The sequence below is a fragment of the Arvicanthis niloticus genome, chromosome 25 (assembly GCF_011762505.2).
Source record: "Arvicanthis niloticus isolate mArvNil1 chromosome 25, mArvNil1.pat.X, whole genome shotgun sequence".
NCBI lineage: Eukaryota > Metazoa > Chordata > Mammalia > Rodentia > Muridae > Arvicanthis > Arvicanthis niloticus.
This window is the reverse complement of record NC_133433.1, coordinates 22441717-22458488: the sequence shown is the minus strand read 5'-3', so window position 1 is coordinate 22458488 and position 16772 is coordinate 22441717. Positions and strand designations below refer to the sequence as shown.

Below are 16772 nucleotides of genomic sequence, written 5' to 3'. Positions count from 1 at the left end.
GGCTTAGAAAACTCTCATCTTAAATCTCAACCTTGCAAACTCAGAAGAAACAGTGGCAGGCCACTGGAGGGGCCTCCTGAGATTGCCGTGGTGTTCTCTGTGTCTGCATGCCCCTTCACCAGGAACCACGTGTGTCTTTTGCTCTGAGTTCTACACCTGTGTATAGCCCATGCTGATCCACTACAGTGAGCAGAAACAGGGGACTATAGATACAGAGGGAATGTGTTAGCGTTGAGAAACTGTTCTGTCCCTGAATGACAGGTTTTCTTCGTTCTCTTACAGGAACACAAAGTGCTGCTGACCGGGACCCCGCTGCAGAACACTGTGGAAGAGCTCTTCAGCCTGCTTCACTTCTTGGAGCCAAGTCGCTTCCCTTCAGAAACAACCTTTATGCAAGAATTTGGTGATCTGAAAACAGAGGAGCAGGTACTTAGCCCCCCTTCCCCCCAAGTTGCCTTCCAGCCATGAAACTGAAGATGAATTTGTGAAATGGCAAAGCTTTGGCCTTTGCAGATTTTTAAGAAGTAAGGGTTATGTCGTAACATTTTCCACCCCAGCAAAGAGCTTTGTGAACCCTTCTCTAGGACTTGAAATCATTTGTCTCCCCCCTCCCTTCCAAAAACAAAGCCTGTTGAGGTTTTATAGGTTGGTTACTGTACAAATGAAACTTTCAGAGACCTTTGTGCTGTGTGGGTTACTGTTTCTGCACGGTGTACATTATGGGTAGTGTCAGAAGCTTCTCGAGGGTTTACAGAACCACCTGTCCACTGGAATTTGGGGTCCTTGGTTTCATTTCTGCTTCAAGCCTATTTATTTACATTTCAAAATTGGAGGTACAACTAGCCTACAGGATTTCTAAAAGAAATCAGAGGGCTTGTGTGTAAGAAACATTTGGCAACTGTAGGCTCACTGTAAGAGTTATATGTGCATTAATTTGTGTGGCACCTCCTGTCAGCAAAGACCCCACTAATTTTAAACTAAAGGCATTAATAAGCTCGGAATCTTGGGCTTCTTTGCCCTCTCCAGCCTCCTGGCTCAGGCCTCCTTGTTGAGTTCAGAGTGTGCTCTGTTTTGTTTCTCTTCTGTAATCTAACAACAGTGTAGTGCCAGTCTGTGGGAAAGAATACCAGAGAGAGACTCCTGCTTGGTTTGCTCTTTGATGCAGAGTAATATCTCCCAGCTCTCTCCCCCTCACTGTTACCTCTTCCCACAAAGGAAGGGAAGCAGCCCCTTGACATTGCTCCTGCACTCTTGCTGTTCATCCCCATGGCTAAAACACAAAGGGAAACTAAGTAAATTCCCCTCACCCAATGAGTGCTCAAGCCCCTCATGTGATTCAGGAGTTTTGAATAGGTTTGACACAAGCCACACAACCTTCTTACCACATCTCTTGTGAAAATTCAAAATTTAGCTCCTTCACATTCCTTCTAGGCTTCTAAAACCGAAGATGGATATTAAATAAATAAGACAGACTTCCTTTTTTTTTTTTTTTTTTTTTAATGCCAGGATGTTTTAACCCGCAAGCAAATGGAGTTACCAGTATTGACTTGAGGTCCTTTTTTAGGTGCAAAAACTACAGGCTATTCTAAAGCCAATGATGTTGAGACGCCTGAAAGAGGATGTAGAAAAGAACTTGGCCCCCAAAGAAGAGACTATTATTGAAGTTGAGCTAACAAACATTCAGAAGAAATATTACCGAGCCATCCTTGAGAAGAATTTTACATTTCTTTCCAAAGGTGGTGGACAAGCTAACGTACCTAACCTTTTAAACACTATGATGGAACTGAGAAAGTGCTGCAATCATCCCTACCTAATCAATGGTAAGCCTGCCCTACCTAATCAATCAATGGTAAGCCCTCCCACCCTGAGCTTGTTACAACAGAGGTTGGTACAAGCATCAGAAGCTCCCCTCTGCCTGTGCCAAGGCTCTCCTGGTGTGTGCTTATCTCATGGGGCATGCTCATGGCGGGGTACCCCCTTCTGTGATTGCTGAGGTTGGTGGCCAGTGTTCGCTGGAAACACTATGCCACTCTACCTTTCACTGTCCCCTCCATCTGAAAGTGGGTATTTGCTCCAGGAATAGATGTCAGCAGGGCCAGGGCAGTTGCTAAAACCCCATGGGATTTTCTTGGAGGGAGTGGCGTGTTTGATTCCAAAGCACTTAAGAGCATCTCTTTGTGGGCAGTAACCACCAGCCACTTCAGGTGTGTGATGAAAAAGTGGCCTTAGACCCCTTTCAATCTGAAGGCCTTCAGCAAGTGTCCCCTGAAAATGCAAGGGGATTTTAAAGTTTTGATCATTGTATTGTCCCTGTTCCTGATCGGGACTTCATAGTGCATGCGACTGAGTCTTATGATTAAATGCCTTACACACTCCCAGAAACTGTTAAGGAGATGTGTACCATGCCTGTATGAGTACAACCAGTAGGGACTTAGAGGGAGCTACCTCTGGGATGCAAGTCTCAGAGGAAGATCATATATGAGACCAGGATATGCCAGGCAGGACTAGAAAAAGAAAGGGCGCTGAGGGTGAATGCCTAAGGCAAGCAGACACAACAGGAACAAAGAGATCTTACCCAAAGTACAGCAGTGTGTGTGACACCGAGGGACTGTGCCTCTTAGACATGTTGGACCCTGCTGTGAAGCCCTCAGATGGGCTCACATGGTACTTTGGCTGCAGACTCTATATGGAGGAAGCCACAGCTGGTGTTTGAGCTGAGCACTGGTTAGGAATGTGTCTGTTGTGCGGCTGAGAATGTGTTTCAGTTGGTACAGCGCTCACCTAGGGTGTACAGAGCTCTGGGTTCCATCCCAGAGCACAGCACGACGCCAGGCACGGTAGCGCATTCCTGTGATCTCAGCACCGAGGAGGTAGAGGTCAGAGGGTCAGAGTCAGGGTCATTGTCAACTACATAGAACATTTGAGGCTAGCCATTAGGGAGAATCGGGTTGAGGAGGGGCTCTTGTTCAGGAGAGCCTGCCTCAAAAAAGAAAATTCTAGAGACCGATCACAGCCAGCATTCCAAAACAGATGGAATGAAGGACAGATGGATAGGCAAGCAGAACAAGATGAGCTGAGTAGGTCCAACTGTGATCTGGGCAGTTTATATCGTGATGGCAGGCTAACTTGGGGTGTTGTGCTTATTTACAATAGGCTAACAGTGTGTCAGGGAAGGAAGGAGACAACCTCCCTTTTCCCTGTCTCAGTGTGCACCTGTCCACCATCCTGGATGTCTTTGTCACTGTAGTCAATGTAGGAGAAAAAGTAGTATCCACCTGGAAGACAAGCTCAGGGCATGGGACCTGCCGCCATTGCTCTGATGTGACATCTGATGTGACTCCTGTTTTAAAGTAGTGTTTCTGTGGTGTTTGTTTTCTAAAGAGAGCGCCATGTCTGGTAATTGCATGTCCATTGTGCTAGCTAACCATGCAGTGTTGTGAACCTGTAAGGCCCTGTGGTGTCAGCTAGCTTGTGGGTCAGTTGGGACTCAGGGAAAAGTACTCGTGTGTGAGGAGGACACGCCTGACTGTGTGCACATACTTCTATTTCATACTTTGTAGAGAGAAAATAGACAACAACAACCCCCCAGTAGGGAAGAGAGAAAAAGGGATATTCCCTAAAGGACTCACGGTGCTGGTGAGGCCTGTGTCACAGGAGCTCAGCACCGTGACAAGGTGGACATCCCACAGCTCCGTGTCCTCCGTGCTCACTAGGGTTAATTATATTCAGAGAACATTGCCAAGGTTTTCTCCACAAAACATAGCAGTGGGCCTTTTCTGTGGCTGATTTTTCTCTACGGTCCCCTGTCTAGTTCTTCTTCTGGAGCTCCTTAGGACTCCTTGAGGTATTTGTTCTACTTGTCATGTCTTGAGGTGAGCTCTCTTGTCCTAAGAATAAGTGACACAATGTCTGTTAGGCAGGTGTCCTTGTGCCCCTGTTTTTTTGGAAAGTTTAGAAAAAAAAAATACAGATACTAGGCTCATAGCTCTCGGAAAACGTAGGGAGGGAGACACTGTATCTCACAGGCATCTCACGAATTGGTTCAGGGCCCAACTGTACATTCTAGGATCTAGAAGTGACCTTTCATGGAACTATTGCTGTATACAGGTAGCATCCATAAGGAAGTTTGAATTGCACATATTTAAATTGTTATGAACTAGTTGTAACAGAGAAGTGCCCCAGTTGGCCTAAACTTCTATTCTACAGAGCACGTCTTTTGAAAAGTAGGGGCAGATCTGTACATAGGTGGGAGTGGTGAGAACAGTGGGAGAGAACTCTAGAGGGGTGGGGGTGTATACAAGAGAGGAGTGTGCAGTTGGAGGAGCGTCCGTGGCAAGCACTCAGTCACTGTCACTAACAGCAGATACCTGGTATCCTGCATTGTTAGTAGTACTGGGCCAGAGCATTGTTTGGATAAAATTTTATTTCCCAACATGGATTCAAGAATAGCGAAAGCATGTCCAAAGTCCCCAAATGGTTGGAAGCCATTGTTTGTTACAGTTCTTTGTAGGAACAGTGAAGAGGCGAGGGAAGGGAGGCATGAGTAAACAAAAATAGTTACCTCGTGGGTGTCTTTTAGAGAGGAAAAACCTTAAGGTATTTTTTCTTTCTGTTAACCTTCACGATGTAGATGGTTTCTTGTTTGTTTATTTTTATTTATTTACTATTTTTTATTTATTTGCTTGTTTGTTTGTTTTGTTTTTTCGAGACAGGGTTTCTCTTTGTAGTCCTGGCTGCCCTGGAACTCACTCTGTAGACCAGGCTGGCCTCGAACTCAGAAATCCTCCTGCCTCTGCCTCCCAAGTGCTGGGATTAAAGGTGTGCGCCACCACTGCCCAGCGGTTTCCTCTTTGTTAATGGCAAACACACACGGCAGCAGAGTCCCTGCCCCAGTAGCAGCTCTCTGTTGAAGTGGAGAAACTCTACTCTCATTTGCAGTTGCCTCTGCTCTGCATACCATGATGACTGCACTACAGTTGCACTTTACCACAGTAGTTGAGTTCATCATAACCCATATCCAGTTGTTTTTAAATCTAACCGCAAAGGAGATCTTTAATTGCTGATTTTGAAATTTTGTCTTATGATAACATAGGACAGAAATTGCAGCCCTTTCCACACCACCTCCCTCTCTTTCCCGTTGTCATAATAAATATAGCGTTGAAAGAATTGTAAAGGGCGTGTGTTTGTAGAGAATGAAGAATTATTGGTATAAACTGTTCTGGAAGAATTTGAACTAATGAAATAGATCAGTTCCAAAAAAGAATATAATCCAGAGAGATGTCGCTGAAGAGATGCTTAGGAGTTACAGTACACCTTACTTTGGCGTGGGATTGATCCCCAGCTGAGTTTAATTGATCCCAGCACTCATACCACATAACTCACATCACATAACTCACACTCGTAACTGCTTATAACTGTATCTTGGGAGGGATCTGATCCCTCTGTCCTCTGCAGGCATCTTCGCTTGCATGCACACATGTACACACACTTTAAATTCTAAAAGTTAAAGGATAAGAAATTACCGGTAGCATTGAAACGGCCCGAGTATTATTTTGCTCCTTCTTAATAAGTTTAAAATTTTATAACGTAAGTTTAGATTTTTCTACTTGAATTATTGATGTTTCAATTTTTTACTAAAATAATTCCAGCCTGTCTGACATTTGCTTTCTCAAAGTGAAAGTCTCATTTTTGAAAAACGATTCCTCGATCATTAAGTAGTTTTAGACTGCATTACATTTCATTTTGATCATGGGTTGTATGCCTCATGGACAGAGAATGCCCAAACATCATAAAGGTAAAGTATTCATTTTTAAATTGTAAGCATCTTATGATGCATTATTCAAAATGCATCATAAAGGTCTAATGTGCTAATTCACTTTAACTCTCTGCTGCCTGTGGACGCTTTCTGAATCTATTACCAGGTCTCCAGATCCCAGATCCCATCACCTTTAGTAAGAGACACTTTGGCTCTGTTCTTAATGTGTCATCTCTTCTTTATCTTTCTTTGGTCTGTTTTCACACTTACAGAACAAATCTGAATCGTAGCTTTCTGTTCTCATGGAAGGCGAGTAAGGGTCAGGCTCTTCCAAGAGAGTTGGCATTTTCCGCCCGTCTCACTTTGAAAAGGTCATGCACCTCATGGAAGGCCTGGCACTCGCTCCAAACATCAAGTAGCTTTAATCTGTCCTTGACGATTCTAAACAAATCCAGTGTTCTCCATATGACCTCATGAGGACAGCCTCACAGCCAGCTTAAGTGGAAGCAGGACTGTCCTTCCTTGGTATTGTGTTGCCTGTGGAGGTGTCATGGCGGTTGCAGTGGCCTGCCTGACTCGACCTTCAAACACCTTTGGGAGATTTTCATAAACCCATCCGTGTGTCACATGTTTCAAATGGCAGGAGGAAGGGTTAAGTTCCTGGCATGGTATAATGGTAGGAAGTGAGCCCTTTAAGTTAAATTTGGTGTGCTCTCTAAACAACAGCTATGATGGGAAAAAGCATGAAACCCAGCCCTGTGTACTGGGGAGCCCCAGATGCCAAGCAGGGGGACAGATCACCTCTGCTTAACTCCAGCCAAAGAACCTGAGCACTAAGAGATGCTCACCTGCTGCCGCCTGAACCCACAGCACGGCATGGGAAGCCAGAGTCCATAGCTGTGAGCCTTCCTCATCGAAATGTGTCCTTCTCCTGAGTCTGCTCTACCGCATTCAAGTTTTTGCACAGTGAAGAAACATCGAGAAAAGGAAGTTAGCCAGGGAGCCATAGCGTTGCGTCTGGTTTTAGCTTTAGAGGGTTTGGGCATTGCTGTTTGTGCTTCACTCAGCTGACACCCCCTTCCTCTGCAGTTTAGGCTCTAGATTTTCTCTAGACATTTGGCCCTTGGCTTGTTTCCACCACTTATGGCCTAACAGTCTGTTGTTGAAATTTGGGTGTGTTTTGTTTGGTTGGTTTTGGTTTTGTTTTGTCTTGTTTTTTAATATAGTCAGCAAACATTTGGTGACTGGAAAATGTGGATCTCTCCCCAACTGCCTCAATGTATGGAACTTAAGACTTTGGTCGCTTTTGTAGGCTTGTAGTTAGGTGTGGGTCTAACTCTGAGGAAGCAGGTGGCTTGCTCTTACATGTGAATGGGATATTCTGATTTTGCCAGTTTGTTGTGGGTCTCAAAAGCAAACCCATTGTTTTTAGTAATAAAAACCTTTTACAGTATTCACGTCATGCCATCCAATCTCTGCAGGTGCTGAAGAGAAAATTTTGGAAGAGTTTAAAGAAACACACAATGCAGAGTCTCCAGATTTTCAGCTCCAGGCAATGATCCAGGCTGCTGGCAAGCTGGTGCTGATTGACAAGCTGCTGCCAAAGCTGAAGGCTGGTGGCCACAGGGTGCTCATCTTTTCCCAGATGGTGCGCTGCCTAGACATCCTGGAAGACTATCTCATTCAGAGACGGTGAGGCCACTGCATAAAAACAACAGACAGGACAGGACTCTGCGTGGGTCATGTGGAAGTGTCATTTACAGTAGAGGTGGCAGAATGGGAACCATGTATCACCCCTCTTTTTAAAATCACAGTTGTATATAAGGCCATCTTACACGATTGCATGGGGCCACTGCATACTTTTATTTTTTTTCCAAGACAGGGTTTTTCTGTGTAGCCCTGACTGTCCTGGAACTCGCTCTGTACACCAGGTTGGTTTTGAGCTCACAGAGACCCACTTGTGTCTGCTTCCTTAGTGCTGAGATTAAAGGCATGTATCACTGCCGCCAGATATATATATGTAGGTTTGTTTGTTTGTTTGTTTGTTTTATTCTGCATACTTTTCTGAGCAGTTTTTCTTCATTTCATTCAACTTGGGGAGAAAAGTTCTTACTTAAAATTGAAATGTATTTTATCAGCTATCTTTAGAGTTTAGCTATTTCCTTGAGGAAGCAAACGAAAACTTAAACCTTTGAGTGTTCTGGCAGTTGAATGGAAGACCTCTCTGATCTGAGTTATTTATGCTAAGTCCTTTTATTGTGTGAGTGCATATCCCATATTGGAATACTTATTTGAAAGCAAAAATGAGCAGGCACACGGTAGCTGTTGGTCAGGCCTTCTCCTTGTATTTCCAGGTACCCATACGAAAGGATTGACGGCCGGGTCAGAGGCAACCTCCGGCAGGCAGCTATTGACAGATTCTCCAAAGCTGACTCTGATAGGTTTGTTTTCCTCCTGTGCACACGGGCAGGAGGGCTCGGCATTAACCTCACTGCTGCTGACACTTGCATCATCTTTGATTCAGACTGGAATCCCCAGAATGACCTCCAGGTAAGTGGATGCAGGCTGCCTGTCCCTGGTGCTTCTTGTGACAGACTTATCAGTCACACCAGTGAACGTGTGTCACTCACTGCTCAGCCTTTGTCTCCTGACTAAGAACAAATCAACTAGTGATCACCTGATGTGTAATATGAGAGGAACCCCTTAGTGTGTTAGTATCCTTCTAAACTGCCTTTCGTTATTTTAACAATGCGGTTTTAGAACTGACCAAAGAGCTGTGTGTTTCTTGAGTTGTTGAGTGTTGGTCACTTTGGCTGCCATAACAAAATGCCAATGATTGGGCAGTTTGAACAATACCCATGCCTTTCTCAAGGTTCTGAGGTTGACACAGTGAGGTCTGGATGCCAGCAAGATTGGGTTATTGCTGCACAGACAGCTGTCTTCCTCCTGCCTCTTCTTACAGGACACTAAGCCTGTTCATCAGGGCACCACCCTCATGACCTAATTACCTCCTGAGTCCTCACCTCTAAATCTAACATTGGGATCAGCTTTCCAACACACATATTTAGGGAGGACACAGTCCTGTGTTCCATTGCAACAGCCGTTGGCTTTTCTTTTTTCTTCCAGGCTCAAGCTAGATGCCACAGAATAGGGCAGAGCAAATCTGTGAAAATCTACAGGCTGATTACAAGGAACTCCTATGAAAGGGAAATGTTTGACAAGGCTAGTCTGAAGCTGGGTCTGGATAAAGCCGTGTTGCAGTCTATGAGTGGAAGAGAAAATGCCACCAATGGGGTAAGATGACACTGGCCAGGCCATGCGTTCAGCCTGCCTTTGTCTGCAGCCAGCTGATTGTGAGGAATTACTTGGCATCTGGTTTTTGTTGTTTGTTTTCTTGAGACAAGGCCTCACTATGAGATCTTGCTGGCCTGGAACTTGCGGATCCACCTGTTTCTACCTCCCAATTTCCGGATTTAAAAGCGTGTGTTTACCACACTCCGCTGGCTGTTTTTTAACCTCAGATTTTAAGCATATTTTATTGTGTTTTTCCTTTGTTATAAGTAAGCCCTCTTAAGACATGAAGTTTGTGTTTTAATTCTAAATTACTCTGAATGCTTATAATTTCTCTGAAACAGGTACAACAGCTTTCCAAGAAGGAAATCGAAGACCTCCTTCGAAAGGGGGCTTATGGTGCACTTATGGATGAAGAAGATGAAGGGTCTAAGTTTTGTGAAGAAGATATCGACCAGATTCTCCTTCGACGAACCCACACTATTACCATTGAGTCTGAAGGAAAAGGTTCCACGTTTGCTAAGGTTTGAATCCACCTAGGAGGCCAGGTCTTTAGTGCATGCAGCCTTGTAGAACTAACTCATGAAGAGAGCTTACAGAAGGACCACAAAACATACACAGAACATTGGCTTTTCACTATGAATTATAGATCAGTTATTAATTCTAACACTCCCAACACTCACGGTATTCTCTGTAGGCTGGGTTCTCTCCTGTGCAGGACCCTCATGGTCTTGTTCTCATGTGTTCTTCCCCATGCTTCCCTTATGAATTCCTCTTAGGAATCTCGTTCTTCAGATTCAGACACCAGTTCCCGAGATGACCCAAAAGGATGATCAAGTCACTCGGTGTTTAAGTCTTTCTTGTTTCCCCTTTTGTTACGGCCCCACAACTCTGCTCACAGCTAAAATGAGCGCATGCGTTTCTACCCCAGCTCCTGCCACTGTCTGCTCCCCACAGCTTGTAGCCTGTGCTCTTCCACCAACCCCAGCCTGCTGTGGACAGGGATGCTCTGAGCCCTCTGAGACTGTCACCTAAAACCCACTTGTTAGTGTTCCAGTTGTTCGCACCGAGGCTCACTCCACTTTCTAGTCTTGCTAAACCATGGTGTACTTGCCATAAAACATGAAATTTGACACCTTTGACATATCATAGGCTAGGGCAGCCGTTAGCACAATCCTAAGTTTAGAATGTTCCTATGACCTCAGAAAGACCCCTGTGCCCAATGGTGGGCATTCTCTCCCCTTTGTGTGTCACCCAGTCCTGCAAACCACATGCACTTTGTTATAGCTTTGCCCACCCTGGAAACACCATTCTGTGTGGAGTTTATACCATGTGTGGTCTTTTGAGTATACTTTCATAAAATTATGTAATGCTTTTCACGTTCATCCTTGTTGCAATCTACATGGATAATTTATTCCCTCTTATGGCTTACAATGTTCCACCGTACAGGTATCACGCAGTGACCAGGTGATGATAGATGTAGCAGCCATTTATTTATTCATTGCTCATTGATGATGAAATTTGGGTTGTTTCTACTTTGATATTTTTAGTGAACATTTTCATAGTAGTTTTTGCTTGGACACGTCTTTTCATTTCTCTTGAGCATTCGACAGAAGCAAAACTAGAGGTTGATGTTAGCTTTCTCAGCTCCCCAGTGAGGACTGAACCCAAGACGTCATCTGTGCATGCTTATCATTTAAGGAACTAACAAACTGCATTGCTTTGGTTTTGTTTTTGTTTTAAACAAATTGGACAAAAAGTAAGTTTGCAAAGAAATGCTGGGCACCACCCTGGCGTCTCCTTATACGTGCCATCATACACTTCATCCCTTCCCCATTACCCTCTGTGCCCTTTGTGCTCCCGATGGTCCCTCCACTCTGCAGAAGCCCCTTCATCTGCCTTCACATCACGAGACCTATTATTCCTTTTATACTTTTGCTTAAAATCTCTTCCTATAGTTTCATGATGGAACCCACACACGCACACATAACATCCAGGTTCATATATGAGACAAGTGTGGGGTTTGTATCTCTGAGCCTGCCTTAGACTGCTCGACACAGAGGTTTCCAGCCCCATCCACTTTCTCGCAAATGCCATGATTTTGTTTTTCTTTACAACACAGTAAAAGTCCACTGTGTATGGCTGGAACATGTTCTTTATCAGTTCCTCTGTTGCTGGACATCTAGGCTGGTTCCATTTCCTGCCTATTGTGAAATATGGGTGTGCAAGTGTCTCTGTGGTGTGTTGACTTAGAGACCTTCCTTCAGGAACACAATCCAGTGGCGTAGCTGGGTTATACAGTAGTGCTATTTTTAGTGGTTTTAGGAACCTCCAGACTGATGTCCATAGTGGCTCCATGAATTTGCTTTCCCACTGGCTGTGAATACAAATTCCTCTTTGACTATATCCTGGACAACATTCCTTGTTTGTTTGTTTTCTTCTAATTTCTGTTTCCCTGGCGACTAAAACTGTTGAAGCCCAGTTTGTTTTTTGTTGCCTTTCCCACACCTGTGTGTTAAGGCTGGCATCCTCACAGATACCCTTCTAACTGGTTCTCGATCTGTTTCAAGCTGAGCTGTCTGTAGTGTGAGGAAGGGGTTGAGCGCCCCCATTGCCCCAGCTTGTAGAGGTTCTTCTCTGGCCTCTGCGTCCTCACACCTTTTCAGTCTCTTGCACAAACTTTTCTCAGTTTTCACATGCACTCTCAGTATGTGCAAGACACACACACACACACACACACACACACACACACACACACACACTCCATCTGAGTAACATGCAGATTCAGGGTTGGAGATGGTAGTTTTCCCTGGCTTCTTCACTTTTGGTGTTCATGTCTGCGGGTGTCTACCTCTATTAACTTTACCTTCTACAGAATGTCTTTTTAGGAAGTCTTCACTTTTAGTCATTCTTTCTGGTATAAACTACTGGAGTGGTGTGCTCTAACCTCCACTGGAGGCTGTCACTATAACTGCTCCCTCATGCAGCTCCAGGCACAGCCATGTCCATGTTAATTTTACCCCGATTTTCAAATAGTTCATGCTTCCCTTGGGATAGGGCTTGGACACTAACAACATATGCGAGGCCCCCCTTGCACTGGCCTCTGCTCTCATCGACTTACCCATGGCCCCTCCCTCCTTGCTCCTCTCCTGGGCCTTGCACAGGGCTCTGCCATGAACATTTCTGCCACCTCTGTTCTTGTACATGTGCTCTAAAATACAGTCCTAGCATTTTCTTCTAGAGGAAACTATTTTTTTTTAGATCTGCTCCCAGCAAGACCCTACTGGAACCAAGTTCAAGGCCATTCTCAATTGCTTGCACTTTTCTACTCCTGTGGCAGGTGTGGAAAGCTTACAGGGGACATCTTTCTCCCATCCACCACTATACTATCTTGCACAAGAGGCTGAACACACATTGTATATGGTGACTAGATGAACAGAGGCTACCAGGGGTCCTGACTCTGAGAACCGCATCTCAAAGTAACACATGCGTTTTCCTCCTTGTAGGCCAGTTTTGTTGCATCTGGAAATAGGACAGATATTTCTTTGGATGACCCAAATTTCTGGCAGAAGTGGGCTAAGAAGGCTGAATTGGACATCGATGCCTTAAATGGGAGGGTGAGTGTGAAGTCCCATCCAGGCGGCTGCCTGATCAGACCGAAGGTTGGTATGGCTCTCACTGTGTTTGCTCTTTCCTTAGAACAACCTGGTTATCGACACTCCGAGAGTGAGGAAGCAGACCCGGCTATACAGCGCAGTGAAAGAGGACGAGCTGATGGAGTTCTCCGACCTGGAAAGCGACTCGGAAGAAAAGCCTTGTGCAAAGCCACGGCGCCCCCAGGATAAGTCTCAGGGCTATGCCCGAAGCGAGTGCTTCAGGGTGGAGAAGAATCTGCTGGTTTACGGGTAAGGCCGGTTCGCTACATGGAGTTTCGTTTTATTTTGCCATCAGCTGGAATTCTGAGTTGTCATAGGAGAACCATATTTCTGTGGATCTGTGTGGCTTGCCTAAATGTAGCCAGACAGATGCCTCCACACTAACTTCCTGCAGGTTGTGGCTCGTATAGTCAATATGACCCACGTTCTAATCCTCCCGGGTGTGGAGAGAGAAGCCACTGGAATTTATGAGCTAGCTAGCACCGTGGGAATTACAATTTACTTGTAGATTATTAAAAACTAAGAATGATGTAAAATTGCAAAATCTTTTGGCACCATACTGTCACATAAACTTTATGACCATAGTTATCTTTTAATAGTTTTCTGCTATAAAGACTTAGCAGAGGCAGAGACTTCATTCATGTACCTGTCCTCCAACTTGTCTGAAGCCTGAGAGGCCATTTGAACTTCACGAGTCTGTGGGGTTCCTTTTGCTAAAGGAGGACTCCCACACCAGCTTCATGTCTCATGCAACATGGCACCCACACAGTACTACTTTGAGTTGTAGGGTCCTCAGTAAATACCGGAATCAGTAGATGAGAACTTGCTCACAGATCGTGGGACTGTAGGCCTATTCCATTAAAATAGAAACGGCCACCAAAGCGACTTTCACTGATTCCATGCTGTCCTGACCGTGGCCTGTGGCATTTCTTCCAATGGATCATTGCTGGTGTAGAACATGTATCTGAGGCTTGCAGGGTTCTGCCCCTGACACTTGTCTGTGGATTCTTTCTCATGGGTGAACTCTGGGAACTTTGCTTCCTCTGGCTCCCCTGTGGCTCACACCCTGCTCTTCTCTGCCCATGCTCAGGTGGTTCTGCCTAGGCCCCGCCCCCTCCTGTGCATGTGATCAGGCTTATGCCCACCTCCCGTGCTGCACTCCTCACTGCTATCCCCTTTGCACTCTGGCCTGCATGTCTCATCAGTCTCTCTCTTGATGGAATCCCAGTCAGCATTTCTGGAAGGACAGGACCTCTTTCAGTGTCTCCTCAGTGCATGGGCATGCCACAGATACACAGTGCTACATAGATGTTTGTATGCAATGCATGAATGCCAGCCAAGGCCTATCCTGTTTCTCACCAACTGTGTTGGCACTAGTCTGCACGCCGGTGGCTCTCTGGCCTCTACCTAGGGCAGAGACCTGCCTAGCCTCAGCCCGGTGCTCCCTGTACCTCCTTTCGTGGTTCAGCCTGATGATCTTTGTTTACATTTTGTTGGAAACCATTCAGTCCTCGACTCTTCCCACTTTTACTGTTGAGGATTGAACAACCACCATGTGCTGGGCACTGGGCTAGGAGACTCTCAGATACCAGAACTACCACTGTGAGCAAGTCAGGTATAGCCTAAGATGGGCAGGTGAGCAAGCAGTGATGTCAGTACGCTATGATGATGAAATGGCAGGCAGCGCTCGCTCGGCTAAGAGCACACAGAAGCTCAGCATGTCCCCTTAAGACATAATTTAGGGACTGCCCTTACCCTTTGGGGGCAAGGAGGAGTCACAAAGAGGATCTGTGGCTGGGCAACATCAGAAATGCACAGATGTGAGAAAGGGAGGGAGGAGCAAGCCCGAGGCCTGGGTCTGAGAGAGGTCAGAACAGACAGAAAGAACAGTGCTTTGTCGAGAGGCAGAGCAGAGCAGAGCAGAGCAGAGCAGAGCAGAGCAGAGCAGAGCAGAGCAGAGCAGAGCAGAGCAGAGCAGAGCAGAGCAGAGAGGAGGTTTTCTCTTTCCTCCGAGCACAGCTCTCAGTTACTACAGAAGGCAGCAGAGAGGCTCTGCACTGTGAGCTCTGCCCGGTGGCTCTGTCTATTGTTGTCCTGGGGGTGGCACAGTTCAGGCAGCCTCTGTGCCCTGCACCTGTTTGTTGTATAGTTGGTATTTCTGAGACAGCAGTACAACCACCGTTTGTGTGGTAATGGTATGGTACATGTGCTATTTGTTTCCTGCACTTAGTCCTTCTGCCCTTTTTTCTGGGAGGCCCTGAGACTTGGTCCAGCATTTTTCCTGAGCTGGACATAACAACTCCCTGTTGAAAAGGAGCCACAGGGCTTTTAGTTCTTCACTGGTCACTGAGGCATCTGTGGTGGGTTGATGCAGCGGGACCCCTCAGCCTGTAGCTTTGATTTCTAGTAGTCACACTGACCTAAAGTCATCATTCATCTCAAAAGGTTGGTCATAGTACATATAAATGCATAGTTGAAGGAGAACAGGACAAATTCCAGGTCCTCTGGTTGCACACATTTCCTAAAAATGATAGTTGTAGCCACCGTCGGCCCAGGAAAGCTATTAGTAACATGGGTATGTTGGTGGCTTTGTCATTCCCTCCATACGGAGGTGTTGTACCTGTATTCCTTTCCTATCTCCAGAGGTGACTAATGCTATCCAGGATTTCCCAGGCTCTGGCTAGCAAGGTGATGCCACATCTGTACAGTCAGAGATTCCATCTGCATGCAACCTTTTTGCTTTCCAGCTGGGGCCGCTGGACAGATATCCTGTCCCACGGACGCTACAAACGTCAGCTGACGGAGCAAGATGTAGAAACCATCTGCAGAGCCATCCTGGTGTACTGTCTCAATCACTACAGAGGAGACGAGAACATCAAGAGCTTTATCTGGGACCTGATCACGCCCACGGCCGATGGCCAGACCCGAGCCCTGCTCAATCATTCCGGTAGGTCTGTCTTGTGTTCTTTGTGCTCCTGGGTCACAATAGGCTACCAGAAACACCACCATTCAGTAAAGAGTGGCGGTGGCGTAGACGGAGTGACCTGTACCTTACAGTCTCTTCCTCTGACATTGTAATATGCACTGCAAAGGCATCCATGACTGTGACCCTGGTGCTTCTAGGTCTGTCAGCCCCTGTGCCAAGGGGCCGGAAGGGGAAGAAGGTGAAGGCTCAGAGTACGCAGCCGGTGTTGCAGGATGCTGACTGGCTGGCAAGCTGCAACCCAGATGCCCTGTTCCAGGAGGACAGCTACAAGAAGCACCTGAAGCACCACTGCAACAAGTAGGTACCAGGTCAAGGTGGGCAAGTGTACTGAACACCTGAGGTCGCAAGTGCATATGTACCACGTAAGCCCATTTGTAAGAGAGCGGTGTGTTATATGCATAGTGCCCCTGCTCATCACTGCCATCTAAGATGGGCACTCAGTCATTCCTGCCAACAGGCACTCTACCTCCTAAGCAATGAATCCTCCTTTCCCTGCCCTCTGCATCTGTCCTGTTCACTTGTCCATCCTAGACTAGCTGTTTCACGGGAGGTACCCTACAGTATTTATCTCCTATTCTGATGACTTCATTTGGTCTGGTGCCCACGGTTCATCCATGTTGTAGGTAGTGTCCGAGATCCTCTTGTCCGATGAATGCTGTTCCGCTCTGTGTATGCCTCACTTTGTTAATCCTTTCTCGTTCATTGGTAGACATCTAGACTGTTCCCACATTTACCCGTTATAAGCCTTGCTGTGGGATTGTAGGTGACCAGTGTGGGGCTAGTATGTGGTAGACAGACAATTACAGTTCCTTTTGTGTGATTCCACCTTTCACTGGCTGCTTCCATGGGAGGCACTGGGGAGTTTACAGAGCGCTTTTTTGCTTTAGTTATATCTCTGCTGCTGTGTAGACCCAGCTGGCTCAAAATCACAGAGCTCCCCCTGCCTCAGCCACCTGAGTAGCTAAGACAGAAGGCACCCACATCTTTTCTTGGCCGCTGTTCTGTTTAATCTCCTGCTTATCCACAAAGATGCAGGTCTAAGGTTTCTCAGTTCAGAACACAGTGGGATTTGGTGACACACTTT

At 46.1% G+C, this 16772-nt stretch overlaps 1 protein-coding gene across 5 annotated transcripts in view; it reads left to right on the top strand.

Moving 5' to 3' along the window:
* The window catches only part of Chd7 (chromodomain helicase DNA binding protein 7), a 183962-nt gene that overhangs the window by 144734 nt on the left and 22456 nt on the right, over positions 1 to 16772 (top strand). For all 5 annotated transcript variants that reach the window (XM_076924229.1, XM_076924231.1, XM_076924230.1 and 2 more), the window contains exons 14-23: positions 283 to 426; positions 1565 to 1820; positions 7237 to 7447; positions 8110 to 8305; positions 8882 to 9049; positions 9391 to 9570; positions 12553 to 12663; positions 12746 to 12951; positions 15450 to 15649; positions 15826 to 15985. In XM_076924229.1, the coding sequence (XP_076780344.1) occupies positions 283 to 426; positions 1565 to 1820; positions 7237 to 7447; positions 8110 to 8305; positions 8882 to 9049; positions 9391 to 9570; positions 12553 to 12663; positions 12746 to 12951; positions 15450 to 15649; positions 15826 to 15985 (1832 nt within the window). The remainder of the gene's footprint in view (positions 1 to 282; positions 427 to 1564; positions 1821 to 7236; positions 7448 to 8109; positions 8306 to 8881; positions 9050 to 9390; positions 9571 to 12552; positions 12664 to 12745; positions 12952 to 15449; positions 15650 to 15825; positions 15986 to 16772) is intronic.